Source organism: Pogoniulus pusillus, chromosome 23, assembly GCF_015220805.1.
Source record: "Pogoniulus pusillus isolate bPogPus1 chromosome 23, bPogPus1.pri, whole genome shotgun sequence".
NCBI classification, from domain to species: Eukaryota; Metazoa; Chordata; class Aves; order Piciformes; family Lybiidae; genus Pogoniulus; species Pogoniulus pusillus.
The window spans coordinates 9,963,032-9,980,253 of record NC_087286.1 but is presented as its reverse complement, the minus strand read 5'-3'; the positions used below and the strand labels follow the sequence as shown (position 1 = coordinate 9,980,253).

Sequence of the window (17,222 nt, the reverse complement as noted above, 5' to 3'; positions counted from 1 at the left end):
AGCTCCTCCAGTCCAACCATTCTCTAACTGTACCAAGGCTGGGGCTAAACCATGTCCCTCAGCACCACATCCCTGCCACTGCCAGGGATAGGAATTCAACCACCTCCCCAAGGAGGTGAATAGCATCTGGTAGATGTGATGACCTCTTCATGTCCTTTCTGTGTGCACACAGTTCACTGTAAGCTTCTGACATCTTTCTTCTTAGCCATACTCAGCCTCATCAGTTGTACCAAACCATCAATGCTGTACATAGAACCATAGAATGATCTGGGTTGGAAGGGACCTCCAAAGGTCATCCAGTCCAACCCCCTCTGCACAGGTTGCCCAAAGCCCTGTCCAGCCTAACTTTGAGTATCTCCAGAGATGGGGCCCAAATCACCCCCCTGGCAACCTGTTCCCCCCCTGGCAACTCTCATGATAAAGAGCTTGTTCCTAACATCCAACCTAAATCTGCACTTCTCTAGTTTGAAGCCGTGCAGAGACTTTGATTCTCCTCTTGCTCCCTGAATCAGCATTCCCAAGTTCCACACAAATCCTGGAGCTCCTTCCATTTCCTGAACATCTCTGTTCTCAGTGACTGCAGCATCTTTGTTATGGCTTTGCTAGGAGACATTAGTTGAAAGTGAAGTTGGGCAATGGTCCTATTGGCAGATGGCACAAATGGCAGAGCTAGCAAAATCTGCTGCGCTGTTTCAGGGGCAAGGGGGAACGATCCCCATGCTGCGAGATGAAGGGCTGGAAATGCAGTCAGGAGAGAGGGTGTTGCTCTGAGATGACAGCTCCCAGAATCCTGACTCACCAGCGCAGCAGCGATGCTATCTGCTGCAGCTGACATCTCATTGACTCGAGCATCAAAGGAAAGACACAGAGGGCTTTGCCTGGAGCCTATCTAGCTCCTGATAAAGCTGCTTACTGATAACATTGTTTGGCCTCACAATTGCATCGATAGAACCTGTTAAGTAAACACTGTCCTGGGTTTGATGTGGATTTCTTTAAGGTAGGGTTCAAGTCATTCCAAGGCCTTGCATGTTGCATTCAGGTTTTAGAGGGTTGTTAATTCCCTAAGGGGAAGATGAACCTCAGCAATGTTATTTGTCACAGTGTTTCGGTAGTTTGTCAGGCAAGACAGAAGAGCTCTAAAAGAGTGCACCCAGGATAAGTTTTTGTTAATCTTTGGAGCCTTAAACTTGACACCAAGAGCAGTGTGGGCAGCAGGGCAAGGGAGGGGATTCTGCCCCTTGGCTCTGCTCTCCTCTCCTCAGACCCCACCTGCAGGCCTGGGTGCAGTTCTGCAGCCCCCAACACGAGAAGGACATGGAACTGTTGGAGCCAGTCCAGAGGAGGCCACCAAGATGCTCAGAGGGCTGCAGCAGCTCTGCTATGAGGACAGGCTTAGAGAGTTTGGGCTCTGCAGCCTGGAGAAGAGAAGGCTTCCAGGAGACCTTGCAGTGGCCTTCCAGTATCTGAAGGGGGCTACAGGAGGGTTGGGGAGGGACTATTGACGAGGTCTTGTAATGGCAGGACAAGGAGTAATGGGTTTGAACTGGCAGAGGGGAGATTTAAACTGGATGTTAGGAGGAAGTTGTTTGCAGTGAGAGTGGTGAGACACTGGCACAGGTTGCCCAGGGAGCTGTTCAGGACCAGCTTGGATGAGGCCTTGAGCGACCTGTTCTAGTGGGAGGTGTCCCTGCCTATGGAGGGGGAGGTGGAACTAAGTGATTCTGGAGGCCCCTTTCAACCTAAACCATTCTATAATAACCAGGAAAACTTAAATGCAAATTGGTTGATTGATGAAATGAATGATTCACATTGCAGGCAACAGCCTCTTGAATGAAACCACCACCACAGAAATCTTATGGATTTTACCTAAATCACACAATTTACTTTTTCTCTCTGTTATTCTGTTTTCACTTCCTCTCCCTTCCTTTCTTTCTCTTTTTATCATCCTCTTTCCATCTGGACAACTTCCCTCTATATCCTCTCATGAAGATGCTCCAGTGGATTTGACCGACACCGGCAAGATTGGGTGGACAGTGGCTGCCCTGAAGAGGTATGTGAGTAGTTTCCATCCTCAGCCCATCAGAGGCTGTTTATACCCTTCTGATGCTTTTGTGATTCAATTCTTTGGGTTATGAAGCAGGGTTTCAAGGCCAAAGATGTGCTATATTTATCTTTAGCACTCAGCACAAAGGCTGGAAGGCATAATAAAGACAGACTGAGCCATTTTGCTCCCTGATTGAGGGGTAAAAATGGACACAAAGTAGAAAAAAAATAAAAGGAATCTCTGAGAAAGTGCTTGAAATGAAAAGAGAGAGAAAGAGAGAGAAGGAGAGAGAAGGAAAGAGAAGGAAAGAAGGAAATAATGAAGGCAAGGGAGAAAGAAGGAAAGAGAGAGGGAAAGAGAAAGAAGGAAATAAGAAGGGAAGGGAGAAAGATGGAAAGAAGGAAAGAGAGAGGCAAAGATAAAGAAAGGAAAGATAAAGAGAGGAGAGAGGCAAAAAGAAAGAAAAGGAAAGAAAGAGATAGAGAAGGAAAGAGAGAGGCACAGAGAAAGAAAGGGAAAGATAAAGAGAGAAGGAAAGAGAGGCACAGAGAAAGAAAGAAAGGGAAAGATAAAGAGAGAAGGAAAGAGAGGCACAGAGAAAGAAAGAAAGGGAAAGATAAAGAGAAGGAAAGAGAGAGGCAAAGAGAAAGAAAGAAAGAAAGGGAAAGATAAAGAGAAGGAAAGAGAGAGGCAAAGAGAAAGAAAGAAAGAAAGGAAAGATAAAGAGAGAAGGAAAGAGAGAGGCAAAGAGAAAGAAAGAAAGAAAGAAAGGGAAAGATAAAGAGAGAAGGAAAGAGAGGCACAGAGAAAGAAAGAAAGGGAAAGATAAAGAGAAGGAAAGAGAGAGGCAAAGAGAAAGAAAGAAAGAAAGGAAAGATAAAGAGAGAAGGAAAGAGAGAGGCAAAGAGAAAGAAAGAAAGAAAGGGAAAGATAAAGAGAGAAGGAAAGAGAGGCAAAGAGAAAGAAAGAAAGGAAAGACAAAGAGAGAAGGAAAGAGAGAGGCAAAAAGAAAGAAAGAAAAGGAAAGAAAGAGATAGAGAAGGAAAGAGAGAGGCAAAGAGAAAGAAGCAGTCAGTCTGCTCTGGCAGTGGCGTTGGCCTGGATGATCTCTGGAGGTCCCTTCCAACCTCTAAAGTTCTGTGATTCTGTAATACTTGTTTCTGGCACTGGCAAAAGAAAAGGACAATGAAGTGGCCACTTCCATTAAAAGAAGGACAAGACCCAGAAGGTTTTGACAGCCAGATCTCAGTATACCAAGCAGGCTTCACAGGATCCCACTTCTCATTAAAATGAATGGGGACAGCAGGAGTTAGAGGCAGTTCCCAGATGTGCTGCCACTTAATTGGATGTGTTTTCCTGCACATCCATAAACGAAAATGCTCGTTGCACGTAGAGAATGTTAAAAGTGCCCAGGAATTTCAAAGGAAAAAGAAAAAGAGGGGGGGGGGAAATTACTGCAGCTATGTATTGAGATGTTCATGTCCATGAAAATGGTTCTGTAGTTACGTGGTGCTCAATTGCATTTGGCTGCTGATATAATCATTTATTTATTGCCATTGTAATCATTTATATTGTTATTCATCTGGTTTGTGATGCTTGTATTGTATATAGTGATTGGAATGCAGACCTAACTGATATGTTATAGATGTTAAACACGCCTAATACATGAGATTCTAATGTCATCCAGGTTTATAAGGCAGGCAGTGAATGCTCTGCAGCATGGTGCTTATCTGCTGGAGAGCAGCCCTGTGGAGAGGGACCTGGGGAGTCTGGGTGGACAACAAGTTCTGCATGGGACAGCAGTGGACCCTTGTGGCTAGGAGGGCCAATGGCATTCTGGGGAGCATTAAGAGGAGTGTGGCCAGCAGATCCAGGGAGCTTCTCTTGCCCCTCTACTCTGCCCTGGTGATGTCTCTCCTGGAATATTGCATCCAGTTCTGGGCTCCCCAGTTCAAGCAGGACAGGGATCTGCTGGAGAGAGTCCAAGGAAGGGCTACAAGGGTGCTGAAGGGACTGGAGCACTGCCTGAGGAGGACAGGCTGAGAGCCCTGGAGCTGCTTAGTCTGCAGAGGAGAAGGCTGAGAGGGGATCTAAGCAATGTCTATCAATAGCTGAGGGCTGGGGGTCAGGAAGGAAGGGACAGGGACAGCTTCTGCTCACTTGTGCCCTGGCATAGGACAAGGGCAAAGGATGGAAACTGCAACAGAGGAAGTTCATCTCAGCATGAGGAAGAACTTCTTGAGTGTAAGCATCCCAGAGCCCTGGCCCAGGCTGCCCAGAGAGGTTGTGTGTTCTCCTTCTCTGGAGCCTTTTCAGCCCTGTCTGGATGTGTTCCTGTGTGACCTGTACCAGATCCTCTGGTCCTGCTCTGTTAGGGGGGTTGGACTGGAAGCTCTTCAGAGGTCCCTTCCAACCCCTAACGTCCTGTGATCCTTTTATCTTCTTTAGCATGGGTTATGGCACCCAAACCAATGGCAGTGAGTACTCACAAGAGAACAGTGGGAATCAGAAGGATAGTCTGAGATGTTCAAACCTGATTGTGGGGAAAGGAGAAGTTTTAACATTCAGGAATGACTTTGAAGTCTTATCATTAACAAGCAAGGGTTGTAAGTTCTGCCAAATGTAAAAGTGCTGCTGAATGCTGCAGAGAGCACTTCAATGGGAAAAGAAGGAAGGGGACTTGTAAAATTCCATGATTTAGGGTTTCCATTTTCCTTCTTTTTATCCTGCCTGCTCGCACAGGCTTAATTTTATCATTCAGTGACATCTCTGCTGAGGATTAATTTTCTGCTCTTTGTTTTTGCTGCTTCCCAACAGTCAAAGTACAAGATTTGTGAGAATGCAGACACGACTGAAACACCTCCATACTCCACCACCACCTTTCTGCCAACCACCACAAAGTTCAGAGTCTTAACCACCACCAGAGGATCCAGCACTTCCCACCTGCCAACCAGCCTGCCCACAGAAGGTGAAGTGCATTATTCTGCAGTGCAAATGTTCTATTTATGAGGCTAAAAGACATTTATTTCCTTTAAGTACTTGTTGGTGTTGACCTTTTCTCTCTGGGACAGTGGAAGGGATGGGGAATTGCAATCAAGGCAACATCTGCTGCTGCTTTGAAATTGCAACGGCAAGGTGCGAAGAGTTCTGAAGCAGACAAGCCAGGCAGATTTCTGGAGAGCTTGTGCTTCCAGTGATGATTTTTGTGATCCTTTAACTTTCAGACCATAGTCCAAAACCTCCTGAAATGATAGAAGGAGGTGGCCCTGCTAAAGTTAGTGAAGAATCTCCCATCACAGACTTCATGAATTTGGAATCCCTTGAGGTGTTCTGTTAAGCCAGGTGAAGATTAGAGACAACCCAAATGAAAAACCTCTTTGAAAATGGCCTGCTGGCTTTTCTGCAGTCAGTTGCCACTGCTCCTTTCATGCAGTGCTGGGAAGTAGTTCCTCTAGGCTTCTGAACTGGCTTAACTGGGTAAGTGATGGAGTGTCCTCAGCCTTAAGGGTTCCACTGGCATGCTGAAAGCTCACCTTTCTGTGGCTGAGCTCTCCTGCTTCTGGAGAATGTTCATCTGGGTAGAAAAGCTAACTGAGATTAATCAAATGGCATCTATAAAATGCAGTGGGAGAGTTTTCCCCTGGAAGCATGTGACCACACAAGAAACAGTACCAGCTACAGGCAGATTGCTGAAGTGGGCTCTGACAGGAAAGTCTGAGCTGAAGGCTTTTCCAGGTGGGAATCTGCTGCTGAGAAAATTCTCTCTTGTTTGCAGCAAGATACATCTCGAAACCGCTGGAGCAGGATTTGCCCTGTTCTAGCAGCTTTGTTTCCTGGCGTTTTGGTCATTAGAGCTCACAACAAGGTGAGGAATGTGGGAAAAACAAAGGAGTACTTAAATTTGATAGACCCTTTTGTGGTACTCAGGAGAGGAAATAAGTCGGTGTTTGCTTTTAATGCCCTGCATTGCTTCATGTAGTCCTTCATGTGATAGGATGCTCAAGCTAGGTACAGACATGGAACATAAAGGAATTCTTTCTGTTACTCCACTTATTTGCCAGTGGAATCTTCCCTTACACTCTCATAAAGGTGCTGGGTTTTCTTCAGTAGTAATGAGGTAAAGCACTGGTCAGTGTAAGAACACCACACTCCCATTCCCACTGAGCTGAGCACTAAATCATTTCCTGATTGTGGAATTTCTTGGCCACAGAAAAGCCTTCTGACAGTTTCTCCTGCCCTAGAGCAGTGCATTCTCCTGCAGCTAACTCTGAGTTTCCTTTCTAGATGACACCAAGATAGCTCTGCACCTAAAAGACAACGGAGGTAAGAGATACTTCATTTTATTGTGGTTGCTGGTTTTTTTTGCCTGTAACTAGTGTTGCACAGAAGGTGACAGATCAGAATGGACCTCAAAAGCTCATCCAGTCCAACTCCCCTGCCAGAGCAGCATCACCTAGAGCAGATCACACAAGAACACATCCAGGCAAGTCTTGAATATCTCCACAGAGGGAGACTCCACAACTCCCCTGGGCAAACCTGTTCCAGGGTTCTGTCACCCTCACAGGGAAAAAATTCCTCCTCGTGTTTCCATGGAATTTCCTAGGCCTCAGCTTCCACCATTGCCCCTTGTGCTGTCATTGGGCATCACCCAGCAGAGCCTGGTTCCAGCCTCCTGGCACTCACCTTTACATCGTTATCAACATTGATGAGGTCACCTCTCAGTCTCCTCCTCTCCCAGCAGCACAGCCCCAGCTCCCTCAGGCTCTCCTCATAACAGAGATGTTCCATTCCCTTCAGCAGCTTTGTGTCTCTGTGCTGGACTCTCTCAAGCAGTTCTGTGTCTCTCTTGAACTGGATGGCCCAGAACTGGATGCAGTATTCTAGATGTGGCTTCACCAGGGCAGAGCAGAAGGGCAGGAGAACCTCTCAACCTACTAACCACAGCCCTTCTAACACACCCCAGGTTGCCCTTGGCCCTCCTGGCCACCAAAGCACATAGCACATTGCTGGCTCATGGTCAACCTCCCATCCACTAGGACCCCCAGATCCTTCTCCCCTTCACTGCCTTCCAGAAGGTCAGTCCCCAACCTATCTTGATCTCTTGAGTTGTTCTTTCCCAGGCACAAGACTCTACCTGTACCCATCTTGAACTTGATTCTGTTTCTCCCTGCCCAGCTCTCCAGCCTAACACATAATGGCAGCACAGCCTTCCTGTGTGTCAGCCTCTCCACCTAGTTTTGTGTCACCAGCAAACTTGCTGACAGTGCTTTATTGAGAGAGGATATGATGCTGGTTCCAAGTAACAATACTGAGCTCTAAATTCATTGCTAGCAGTGAATTGTTCTGTGGTACTTTAACAAAAGTCCCCATTTTCTCTGTGTCCAAACCAGCAGCGCTTCTGTGTTTCTCCACTCACATCCCCTGTGCAAGCTACTAAGACTCCCTTGTTCTGCTGATTAAGGGCTCTGTTAAATGAGGCTCTGCAGGGGACTGCTTTTGTCATCTTCTCTGATGTTGAGGGACTGAGACCTGAGATTTGTTCCTTCTCACTTTGAAGCTGATGCGAGTTCTGCTCTTAGGACAGAAGTGGGCTGTGAGATGTAGGCTGCTGACACAGAGAGGAGAAAGGAAAGGTCTGGGTAGAATTCTGTGGGCTTCAGAGTGGTTTCTCAACAGCAGAGGATGATTCACTGAGCAAACTGAAATGCATCCTATTCCCACTGATATGAAAGGGAATACTGTTGGCTCTGCCTTCCCTCCAGACAGGGAGCACTGAGCTTCCATCAAGGTCAGCAGAGCTGGCAGCTGAGCACAGCAGCAGGCATGGGCAGGGCACAGGCTGAGTCCAACAGCCCAGGGCTGCCCGAGGCTGAGGTCGCTGGGTTCAGCTCCCAGGGACCATTATCTGAGTCTGCAGCCATGAGGCAGGCCCAGGGTCGAGGCAGGATGCTAGATGAGCCAGGAAGGACTGAGAGCAGGCTAGGCACAGCAGCTGGCAGCACAGCTCAGGCAAGGACCAAGCTGCTTCCCTTTGCAGTGCCAGAGAAAGTGAGGGGATGCACCAGGTCCGTGCAGGGTCAGACCTGCAGCAAATGGAGACATGTCCAGAGAGAAGCTGCAACAGAGCTGCAAGGTCAGCCAAAGGAGATGTGGTTTGCAGACAGGACTGAAGACAAGCTCCCAGAGGAGATGTGGTCTGCAGGCAGGGCTAAAGACAAGCTCCCAGAGGAGATGTGGTCTGAAGACAAGCTCCCAGAGGAGATGTGGTCTGCAGGCAGGACTGAAGACAGGCATCTCCCCCTCTCCCCAAAGGCTGGAGGACCTGTGAGGCAGGGGAAAGGACTAGGAATGGATGTTTAGATTGGAGAGCAGAAGAAACTTCTTCCCTGAAAGGGCTGACAACCACTGGCACAGGCTGCCCATGGAGGTGGTTGATTCCTGATGCCTGGAGGTGTTTCAAAGAGGCAGAGATGTGGTGCTGAAGGACGTGGTTTAGCCCAAGCCTTGCTGGAGTTAGATACTGGTTGGACTCTATGATCTTAAAGGTCTTTTCCAGCTGAAACTATTCTCTGAATCTCTACAACCCAGCACTTCCCACTCCCATTTTGTGTCTGTTCTGTGCCAGGCACACTCCCAGCTGAGCTGTGCCCACACTCTGCCCATGAGCATTGCTCTGTGGCAGGTGGCTGGCCTGAGACCAGAGGCTCCATGGTGAGCAGCTCATACACAGCTCAAAATAGTGTAAATAATTCAGAAAATGGCTTTAGAAAACACATCCAAGTTCCTTTCCAGTTGGGAACTGCAACAGGGTTATTTTTTCACTTCTCTCTTCTTTGCCCAAGATGTGAAAAAGAAAACTGCTGTGGAAGCAAACAAAGTGTTGAAGACTAAATCAAGTGAGGGATGGCTGTAGCCTGCTGTTTAGGTATGGGTGGTAGAGTGTGAGACATCATAGAATCAGAGAATCATTTCAGTTGGAAAAGACCTCTGTGATCATTGAGTCCAACCATGGACCCAACTCCACCATGGCCATTAAGCTGTGCCCACGTGAGTACAATCTGGGCAGGTTATGGACAAGGCTCCATGAGATAAGTCTGTGCACATTTCAGTACCCACAGGCTGAACACCTCCAGGCATGGAGACTCCACCACCTCCCTGGGCAGCCTGTTCCAATCCCTGACCACTCTTGCAGCAAAGAATTTTTTTTCCCTAATCTTCAATTTAAAGCTCCCCTAGGGCTACTTGAGGCTATTTCCTCTATCCTATCACTTGATACCTGGGAGAAGAGACCAACCTCCACCTCACCCCAGCCTCCTTTCAGGGAGCTGTAGAGAGCAATGAGGTCTCCCCTTAGCTGCCTCTTCTCCAGAATGAACAACCCCAGGTCCCTCAGGTGCTCCTCACCAGACCTCTTCTCCAGACCCTTCTCCAGCTTCGTTACCCCTCTCTGGACACATCACTTAGCTCAAATGTAGAAAGTCCATTTGCATGGAGCAAGCTGCTGCATTTTAAGAGGACAAACCATCACCTGCTGCAGTTACTCCTTTTCCTTCAGCTGTTCCTTTTCTTCTTGCAATCTAAAAAAAGAACCTGACTTCAAAGAACCTGGGAGCAAAGCAGCACCCCAGGATTCCTCATTCACACAGTAAACACAGCTTTGAATCTGAGCAGCTTTTTTTGATGAATCTTCACTTGGGTATTGAATTTTCTGCTGACCTCCAGATTAGGGTCAGGCAGAAGCTCTGCTGCTGCAGGTGTGTTCTTTGATCCTCTGTGATTTGCCAGCCTTTCATAAAGGGTTGATTATTTCAGGTCAGGAAGACAGAGTCTTTGCTTTCTCACACTAGATCCTTTAAAAGTCTAATGAGAGGGAACCTTTTATGATGGAAAACCAAAGCTCCATTGGATCAATGCTGGCCTATAGCTTGATGTGTCCTTAGATGCTGGCTGTCAATATCTTGTTAGGCACAAAAGGATTCCCTGGAAATTCTGCCTCTCACCTCTGCCTGGAACTTTTGCAACCAAATGTCACAAACCAACAGCTCCATTTAAATGAAATTTTGAGTCCAGGTCAAATTGTTTTGACCTTTTAATGATGTGAGAAAAGGTAGAGCTGTAATTTGCCCACAAGCTTTTGTGGCAGATTTTAGCACACATTTCAAATTCAAATTCACTTCTTCCTATTTCTTCTGCCTGTCTTTTTTTTTTTAACAGGCACTTGAGAGGTGCCTAAACCATTTTAAAATAGAGCTGGCTCAGAGTGGCACAGAATGGCTCAGGTTGGAAGTGGCCTCAGAGGTCACTCCAGCCTCCCTGTCATGGGCAAGAACACCTCTGAACTAGCCTTGGCTACTCAGAGCCTCATCCAAGGAGAAGCTGAGGGACCTGGAGCTGTTTAATCTGGAGAAGAGAAGACTGAGAGAGGATTTAATCAATGTTCATAAATGTCTGAGGGCTGGGGGTCAGGACAAGAGGAACAGGCTCTGCTCATTTGCTGCCCGGGATAGGGCAAGGAGCAATGGGTGTGAATTGCAGCACAGGAGGTTCCAGCTCAACACAAGGTGGGACTTCTTTACTGTAAGGGTCCCAGAGCACTGGCACAGGCTGCCCAGAGAGGTTGTGGAGTCTCCTTCTCTGAGGACTTTCAAGGCCTGTCTGGATGTGTTCCTGTGTGACCTGAGCTAGATTGTGTGGTCCTGTTGTGACAGGGGAGTTGCACTTGATGAGCTCCTTGGGTCCCTTCCAACCTCTAATGTCCTGTGATCCAGCCTGGCCCTGAACACTTTCAGGTAGGAGCCATCCACAGCCTATCCTAGAGTCTCACCACCCTCCTACTGAAGAATTTCTTCCTCGGCTCCAGTCTATCCCTACTCTCCCTTAGCTTCACACCATTTCCCCCTTGTCCTTTCTCTGGACATCCTCATGAAAAGTCCCTCTGCAGCCTTCCTGTAGGCTCTCTTCAGGCACTGGAAGGCAGCTCTAAGGTCCCCCTGGAGTTACTCCTCTCTAGGCTTTAGGCATGCCATTGGGGTTTGTGTTAAATTCTCTTTAAAATAACACTCTGTAAGCTTTAGGATATGGCCAGCACTAAAAATCTCTTTGGTTTTGTTGTTATTAATTACAGACTCTGTGGTTGGGTTGGGTTTTTCTGTTTTTCTTACAACACAGCTGACTGAACAGGTTAAAAGCCTACTTTTTCCACTGAAAATGGGAGCAATTGGCTGTGGTGCTACTGTAATGCACTATTTTCTTGTTGAGAACTCCCTGGTGGATGATTCAGATGATTGTCCAGTGCCTGTAGGCATCTTCTTGAACCTTTCTAGACCACTTTATTGCAGTGATTTGGTTGAAGGGAATCCCTCTTAGCCCTCTAGCTCTAGAACTCAAAAGGAAAGTGCATGTGTTAGGCAGCAAGGGGCAGAGAAGCTGCAGCATTTCTTCTTCACCCAGATGCACAGACATGGCTGCTGCAAACAACATGGAGAGCTATGCAAAGAAACATCTGCCTGGGGGAAAGAGGTGATCCCTTTGTTTGTGAACATGCCACAGAAGCACAGAAAGGTCTGGCTTGGAAGGGAACTCCAAAGGTCATTCAGTCCAACCCTCTCTTTGTAATCAACAGGGATATCTTCAACTAGATCAGGTGACCCAGAGCCCTGTGGAGCCTCACCTTGAGTATCTCTAGGGTCCATTCCAGCATGGGTAGTGCTAGGAACTGCCTTTGTGCTGCTGCTCTCTCTGTGTAGTGGAGTTTTTCAAAGATGGTCTAAACAGCACCGTTAGCAGGAGGGAGTTGATTGTCCCTTTCTACTCTTCTCTGATGAAACCCCACCTGGAGCACTGTGTTATGTTCTGGTGCACCAACACAAGAAGAATGTGAAACTGCTGGAGAGGATGCAGAGGAGGCCATGAAAAGGATCAGAGGGGTGGAGAACCTCCCCTGTAGGGACAGGCTGAGAGAGTTAGAGCAGCCTTCCAGTACCTGAAGGGGGCTACAGGGGAGCTGGGGAGGGACTTTTTGCAAGGGATTGGAGTGATAGGGTGAGAGGGAATGGAATTAAGCTGTAAGAGAGGAGATTTAGACTGGAGATTAGAATTACAGTGAGGGTAGTGAGACACTGCAACAGGTAGTCCAGGAAGGTCGTGGATGCCTCTTCCCTGGGAATGTTCAAGGCCAGGCTGGATGAGACCTTGAGCAACCTGCCCTGTTGAGCCTTATCTTGGAGATCTCCAAAGGTGGAGCCTCAAGTCCCTACCTGGGCAACCTGTTCCAGTGTTCTACCACCTTCATGGTAAAGAACCTGTTCCTAAACCACCGCCTTGGGGAGCTTGTTCAAGTGGCTGAGAGCTTTTTCAGGTAAGAAGGTTCTTCTAATCTAAAAGAATTAAGAGACAGTGGGCTGACTGGGCTGAAATTCTTATCAGCTGGTAAGGCTTTCCTCTGGATTTAGCAACAGACTTGGGCTGTTGCCACCCCAAATGCCATGGTACCGTATGGTGACAATATTGAGCTTCACGATGGCTACTGCTTGCAGCTCCTCACTATTGTAGTGGCTTACATGGCCTCAAGCAACTCAACAAAAAAGGAGCACTGATGACAGCTGTTGTGGCATGAGGTGATCTGTGAGAGCAGCAGAATGAACGTCCTTAGCTACCATACTTAGGGTGCTGTCATCCCACGAAGAGAGGGATTGGATTGCAGTGCACTCATCCATTTACTGCACTAAGCAGTTGATCAATCTTGGAGAGACTTAAGGAATTGCCCTGGGCCCTGCAGAAAATTGATAGCAAAGGCTGGCAGTGAATTTGGAATGTGTGGGTTGCAGTTTGTAGCACTCTGACTGGGAGCCCACCTTTTGTGCCGTGCGTGCAGTCCAAACCCAGGCTTTTCAAGCATTCCTTGAGCCATGACTTTATCAGTCATCATCAAACAGAGTGAAGTGTAGCAGTGGCTTAACCTCAGGGTGTTAACAAACATGAAGGAACTGAGCCCACAAATCCAGAGAACCACACAGCAATACTGTGAAGAAGCTGTTCCTGAGAGAGGTGCAGAGATTCCCCTAAGCCTCTGGAGAGCCCTTCCAACTGTGCCTTCCCTTATTCCCTCCCACACTCACTACCTGAGTCATTAATCATCTCTTCAGGAGTCTACAGGAAAAAAGCTTGGGTTTGGAGAGCCATGGACCTGCAGTCTGAGAAGCAGTCCCCTGGCAGACCCACATTGCAGAGGTAAATGGAGGCCCTGAGGAGGGGGAAAATCCAGTGGCTCTCCTGAGCTCACTGTAGGCTGTAACCCTGTGTGCTCAGCTGTCCTGAACGTGATGCCCTTCCTCTTTGCGTGGTCATGCAGCTTGCAGTCTGGAAATGACATCTGTAGTGGGTTGGAGGGCTGATGGAGAGTGAACTTTGATTTGTGGGTGCAGAATAGCCCCAGCCCATGCAGCGAGAAAGTGTTTCTGCACTTTGGCTGCCCATAAAGGACAGCAAACACATGGAGAGCAGGCATTGCCAGATGGCTTGTAGGGTTCTCTTTTGTGGAGCATCTGGCAGACACTAGGAAGCTCCTGGATGAGAAACCAGATCAGTGATGGTCCAAGGAGTGCTGTTGAAGAACAGTCATGGGTGTAACGACGGTCAAATGAGATTAATGTAGGTACAGTAGCGACACAAGCAGGTAACAGAGACAGCAGTGAGGAGACAGGAGTTTGACCTGCCAAATGCAGTTGATTTGCCCCAAATCAGAATGTCCCAGCACTGGCTCTGCCAGACTGTTCTATTGCTCTGAAATAAACCTTGGAGTGGGATGAAAATTGCTTGCTTCTTTGCTTACATAACTTTGAATAAGGCTGGTATACATTAGGATAGGCTTCTGGGACATCAAATAGCATCTGTCCTGAGCAGTACCTGCCTTTGTCTATACACCAAGGTAATGCAACTAACAAGTACAGTACCCAGCTCCCAACCACGAGGTAGAAATGCACAGCCAAAAAATCAGCTCTCAGTGTATCTCCCTTTCCTCCCCAGCTCAGGACTTCAGATTGAGATCGTTTCTACAGAGAGGACTGCAAACCCCTGCAGTCTCTGGTGGCATCCCTGTGAGCAGGATAAACCAACAGCTGCTTGGTGTTGTCACAGCAGGTTTGCAGTTACCTAAGTACTGCGTTCCTTAAAAGTCACCAAGATGCTGGGATTCTGTATTCATTTTACAGTCGTAGGAGCAATAATCAGCTGCCAGCAGATGGAGAGAGGAGATTCTGCCACTTTGCTCTGGTGAGACCTCACCTGGAATACTGCATCCAGCTCTGCAGCCTCAGCACAGAAGAACGTGGACCTGAACGAGCAGGTCCAGAGGAGGCTGTGAAAATGCTTAGGGGATTGGAGCAGCTCTGCTATGAGGACAGGCTGAGAGAGCTGGGGGCGTGCAGCCTGGAGAAGAGAAAGCTCCAGGGAGACCTAATAGCAACCTGCCAGTACCTAAAGAAGGCTGCAGAGAGTCTGTCTGCAAAGTCCTGCAGGGACAGGCTAAGGGCAGTGGCTTCAAACTAGAGCAGAGCAAATTTAAATTGGAAGATAAGAACAAGTTCTGCACCAGGAGGGTGCTGGAACACGGCAACAGATTGCTCAGGGAGGCGGCTGAGGCCCCATCCTTGGAAATATTCAAGGTGAGGCTGGACAAGGCATCTGATCTAGTTGAGGATGTCCCTGCTGAGTGCAGAAGGGGTTGGACCTTTGGAGCTCCCTTCCAGCCCAAACCATTCTATGATAGATGAGGTCTGACTTTCCTAAGCTTGTGTTTGAAACGGGAGTTTAGGTAAGAACAGTAAGATTCTCATTTTGCATTCATGTTAACAGCACACCACTTTGATCTGCTTTCATCAATAGGTGTATTTTTGTGCAGCTGGATGTGCTGCAGCTCCAAAATCATGAGCAATACCAAAGTATTTGGGTACTTTGGGGAATGCAGTGGAAGCTCTGCAGCTGATAACCTATTAGAAATGACATCTTTGCATCGAGGCTCTGGAAGTATTATCATGAATTCTCTTTCTGTGCCTTTATCAATGATCTGGGTGAGGGAACTGAGTGCACACTCTGTAGGTCTGCAGGTGACACTGAATCAGGTGGGAGTGTTGATCTGCTTGAGGATAGGAAGGCTCTGCAAAGGGATCTGGACAGGCTGAATCCAGGGGTTGAGGTCAGTTGTACAAGGACTAATAAGGCCAAGTACTGGGTCCTGCACTTGGGTCACAAGAAGCCTATGAAGGCTTGGGGCACAGTGGCTGGAAACTGCCCAGCAGAGAAAGACCTGAGGGTGCTGGTTGACAGCTGGCTGAACAGGAGGCACCAGTGTGCCCAGGTGGCCAAGAAGGCCACCAGAATCCTGGCCTGAATCAGAGATACTGTGACCAGCAGGCACTGGTGACTCCACACCTCAGATACTGGATTCAGTTTTGGGTCCCTCACTACCAGAAGGACATTGAGGTACTGGAGCAGATCTGAAGATGGGCAGGAAAGCTGGTAAAGGGTCTGGAGAACAGGGCTGGCAACCTGGGGGTGTTTGGTGTGAAGAGGTGGCTGAGGAGAGACCTCATTGCTCTCTACAGCCTCCCTGAGCAGAACCTCTGCTCCAAGACTCTATCACCCTGACAGTAAAGAAGTTTTTCCTCACGCTGAGGTGGAACTTCTCCTGTTCTTCTCAGTACCCATTGCACTTTGGAGGTGTTAACATGCTCCTTCTGCTCAAAAGCTTTATAGAATCACAGAATGGTTTAGGTTGGAAGGGACCTCAAGGCTCAGACAGTTCCAACCCCTTGCCATAGGCAGGGACATCTTCCATTAGAACAGATTGCTGAAGGCCTTATCTAGCCTGGCCTTGAACATCTCCAGGGAGGTTGTGGATCACAGAATCACCAAATGTGATCTTTGATTCTGTGCTCCACAACCTCCTGGGCAACCTGTGCCAGTGTCTCATCAACCTCACTGCAAACAGCTTCTTCCTAACACCCAGTTTAAATCTCCCCTTGGCCTGTTTAAACCCATTATTCCTTATCATGTTATTACAAGACCTTGTCAATAGTCCCTCCCCAGCCCTCCTTCAGATACTGGAAGGCCACTCCAAGGTCTCCTCAAAGCCTTCTCTTCTCCAGGCTGCAGAGCCCAAACTCAGCCTGTCCTCATAGCAGAGCTGCCACAGCCCTGAGTATCTTGGTGGCCTCTTCTGAACTGGCACAAAACCAAACAAAGTTTGGGCACAGTCCCATGGAGCTGCCTTTGGGCAAAGGCTTGGCCAATCAGACAGGTATCCCACAGGCACAGCCTCGCCTGCCACAGCAAATGTGCTGTGATCATCTGAATAAGATTTCTGCACCTGAAATTTTTTCTCAGTCCCTTTTTTCCCCTGCTTTCATCTGCTGCCCTTGGAAGCTATTTAAAAGAGCTGTCAGTGGATTTTGCACTACAGAGACTGTTTTCGAAGTTGCCTCTGTGCAAAGAGAGCGAAACCGATTTCCCTGGAGTGTTTGAGCCCTGCAGCCAAGGAACTGAGTTTCAGCTGTGGAAATAACAAGTTGCTTACACTTGCTGCCATTTAAGAAGGGTGTTTATTGGATTGCCTCGTGGCTTGCACTTGGCATTCTGATCACTGCACTGATGTCCACGACGTGCTGCGTGCTAGACCGGTAGAAATCTGGGCAGGCAGTTTGGTTGCCTGTGTACAGGCTCTGCTCCCAGGCAGCTCGTGACAGGACAAGAGGGCATGGCCTGAAGCTGTGCCAGGGCAGGTTTACAGAATCAGAACCACAGAATTAGCCAGGTTGGAAAAGACTTTTGAGATAATCATTGAGTCCAACCTGTCACCTAACCTATCATTGGGATGGACTGCCCAGGGAGGTGGTGGAGTCGCTGTCACTGGAGGTGTTCAAGCAAAGCCTGGATGAGGCACTTAGTGCCATGGTCTGGTTGACTGGATGATCTTGGAGGTCTCTTCCAACCTGGTTGATTCTATGATTCTAACTCTTCTAATTAACTAAACCATGGCACCAAGTGCCTCATCCAGTCTCAGTTTAAACACCTCCAGGGATGGGGACTCCACCACCCTGAGCAGCCCACTCCAATGCCAATCACTCTTGCTCTGAACAACTTCTTCCTAACATCCAGCCTGAGCCTGCCCTGGTGCAGCCTG

At 48.1% G+C, this 17,222-nt stretch overlaps 1 protein-coding gene across 3 annotated transcripts in view; it reads left to right on the top strand.

Moving 5' to 3' along the window:
• Window positions 1-17,222, top strand: part of PLXDC2 (plexin domain containing 2) — a 290,185-nt gene that overhangs the window by 260,688 nt on the left and 12,275 nt on the right. For 2 of the 3 annotated variants that reach the window (XM_064162532.1, XM_064162533.1), the window contains exons 10-12: window positions 1,990-2,050; window positions 4,862-5,012; window positions 6,329-6,367. In XM_064162532.1, the coding sequence (XP_064018602.1) occupies window positions 1,990-2,050; window positions 4,862-5,012; window positions 6,329-6,367 (251 nt within the window). Of the gene's footprint in view, window positions 1-1,989; window positions 2,051-4,861; window positions 5,013-5,819; window positions 5,910-6,328; window positions 6,368-17,222 lie in introns of all 3 variants that reach the window. The other variant, XR_010306540.1, reaches the window with a different exon arrangement.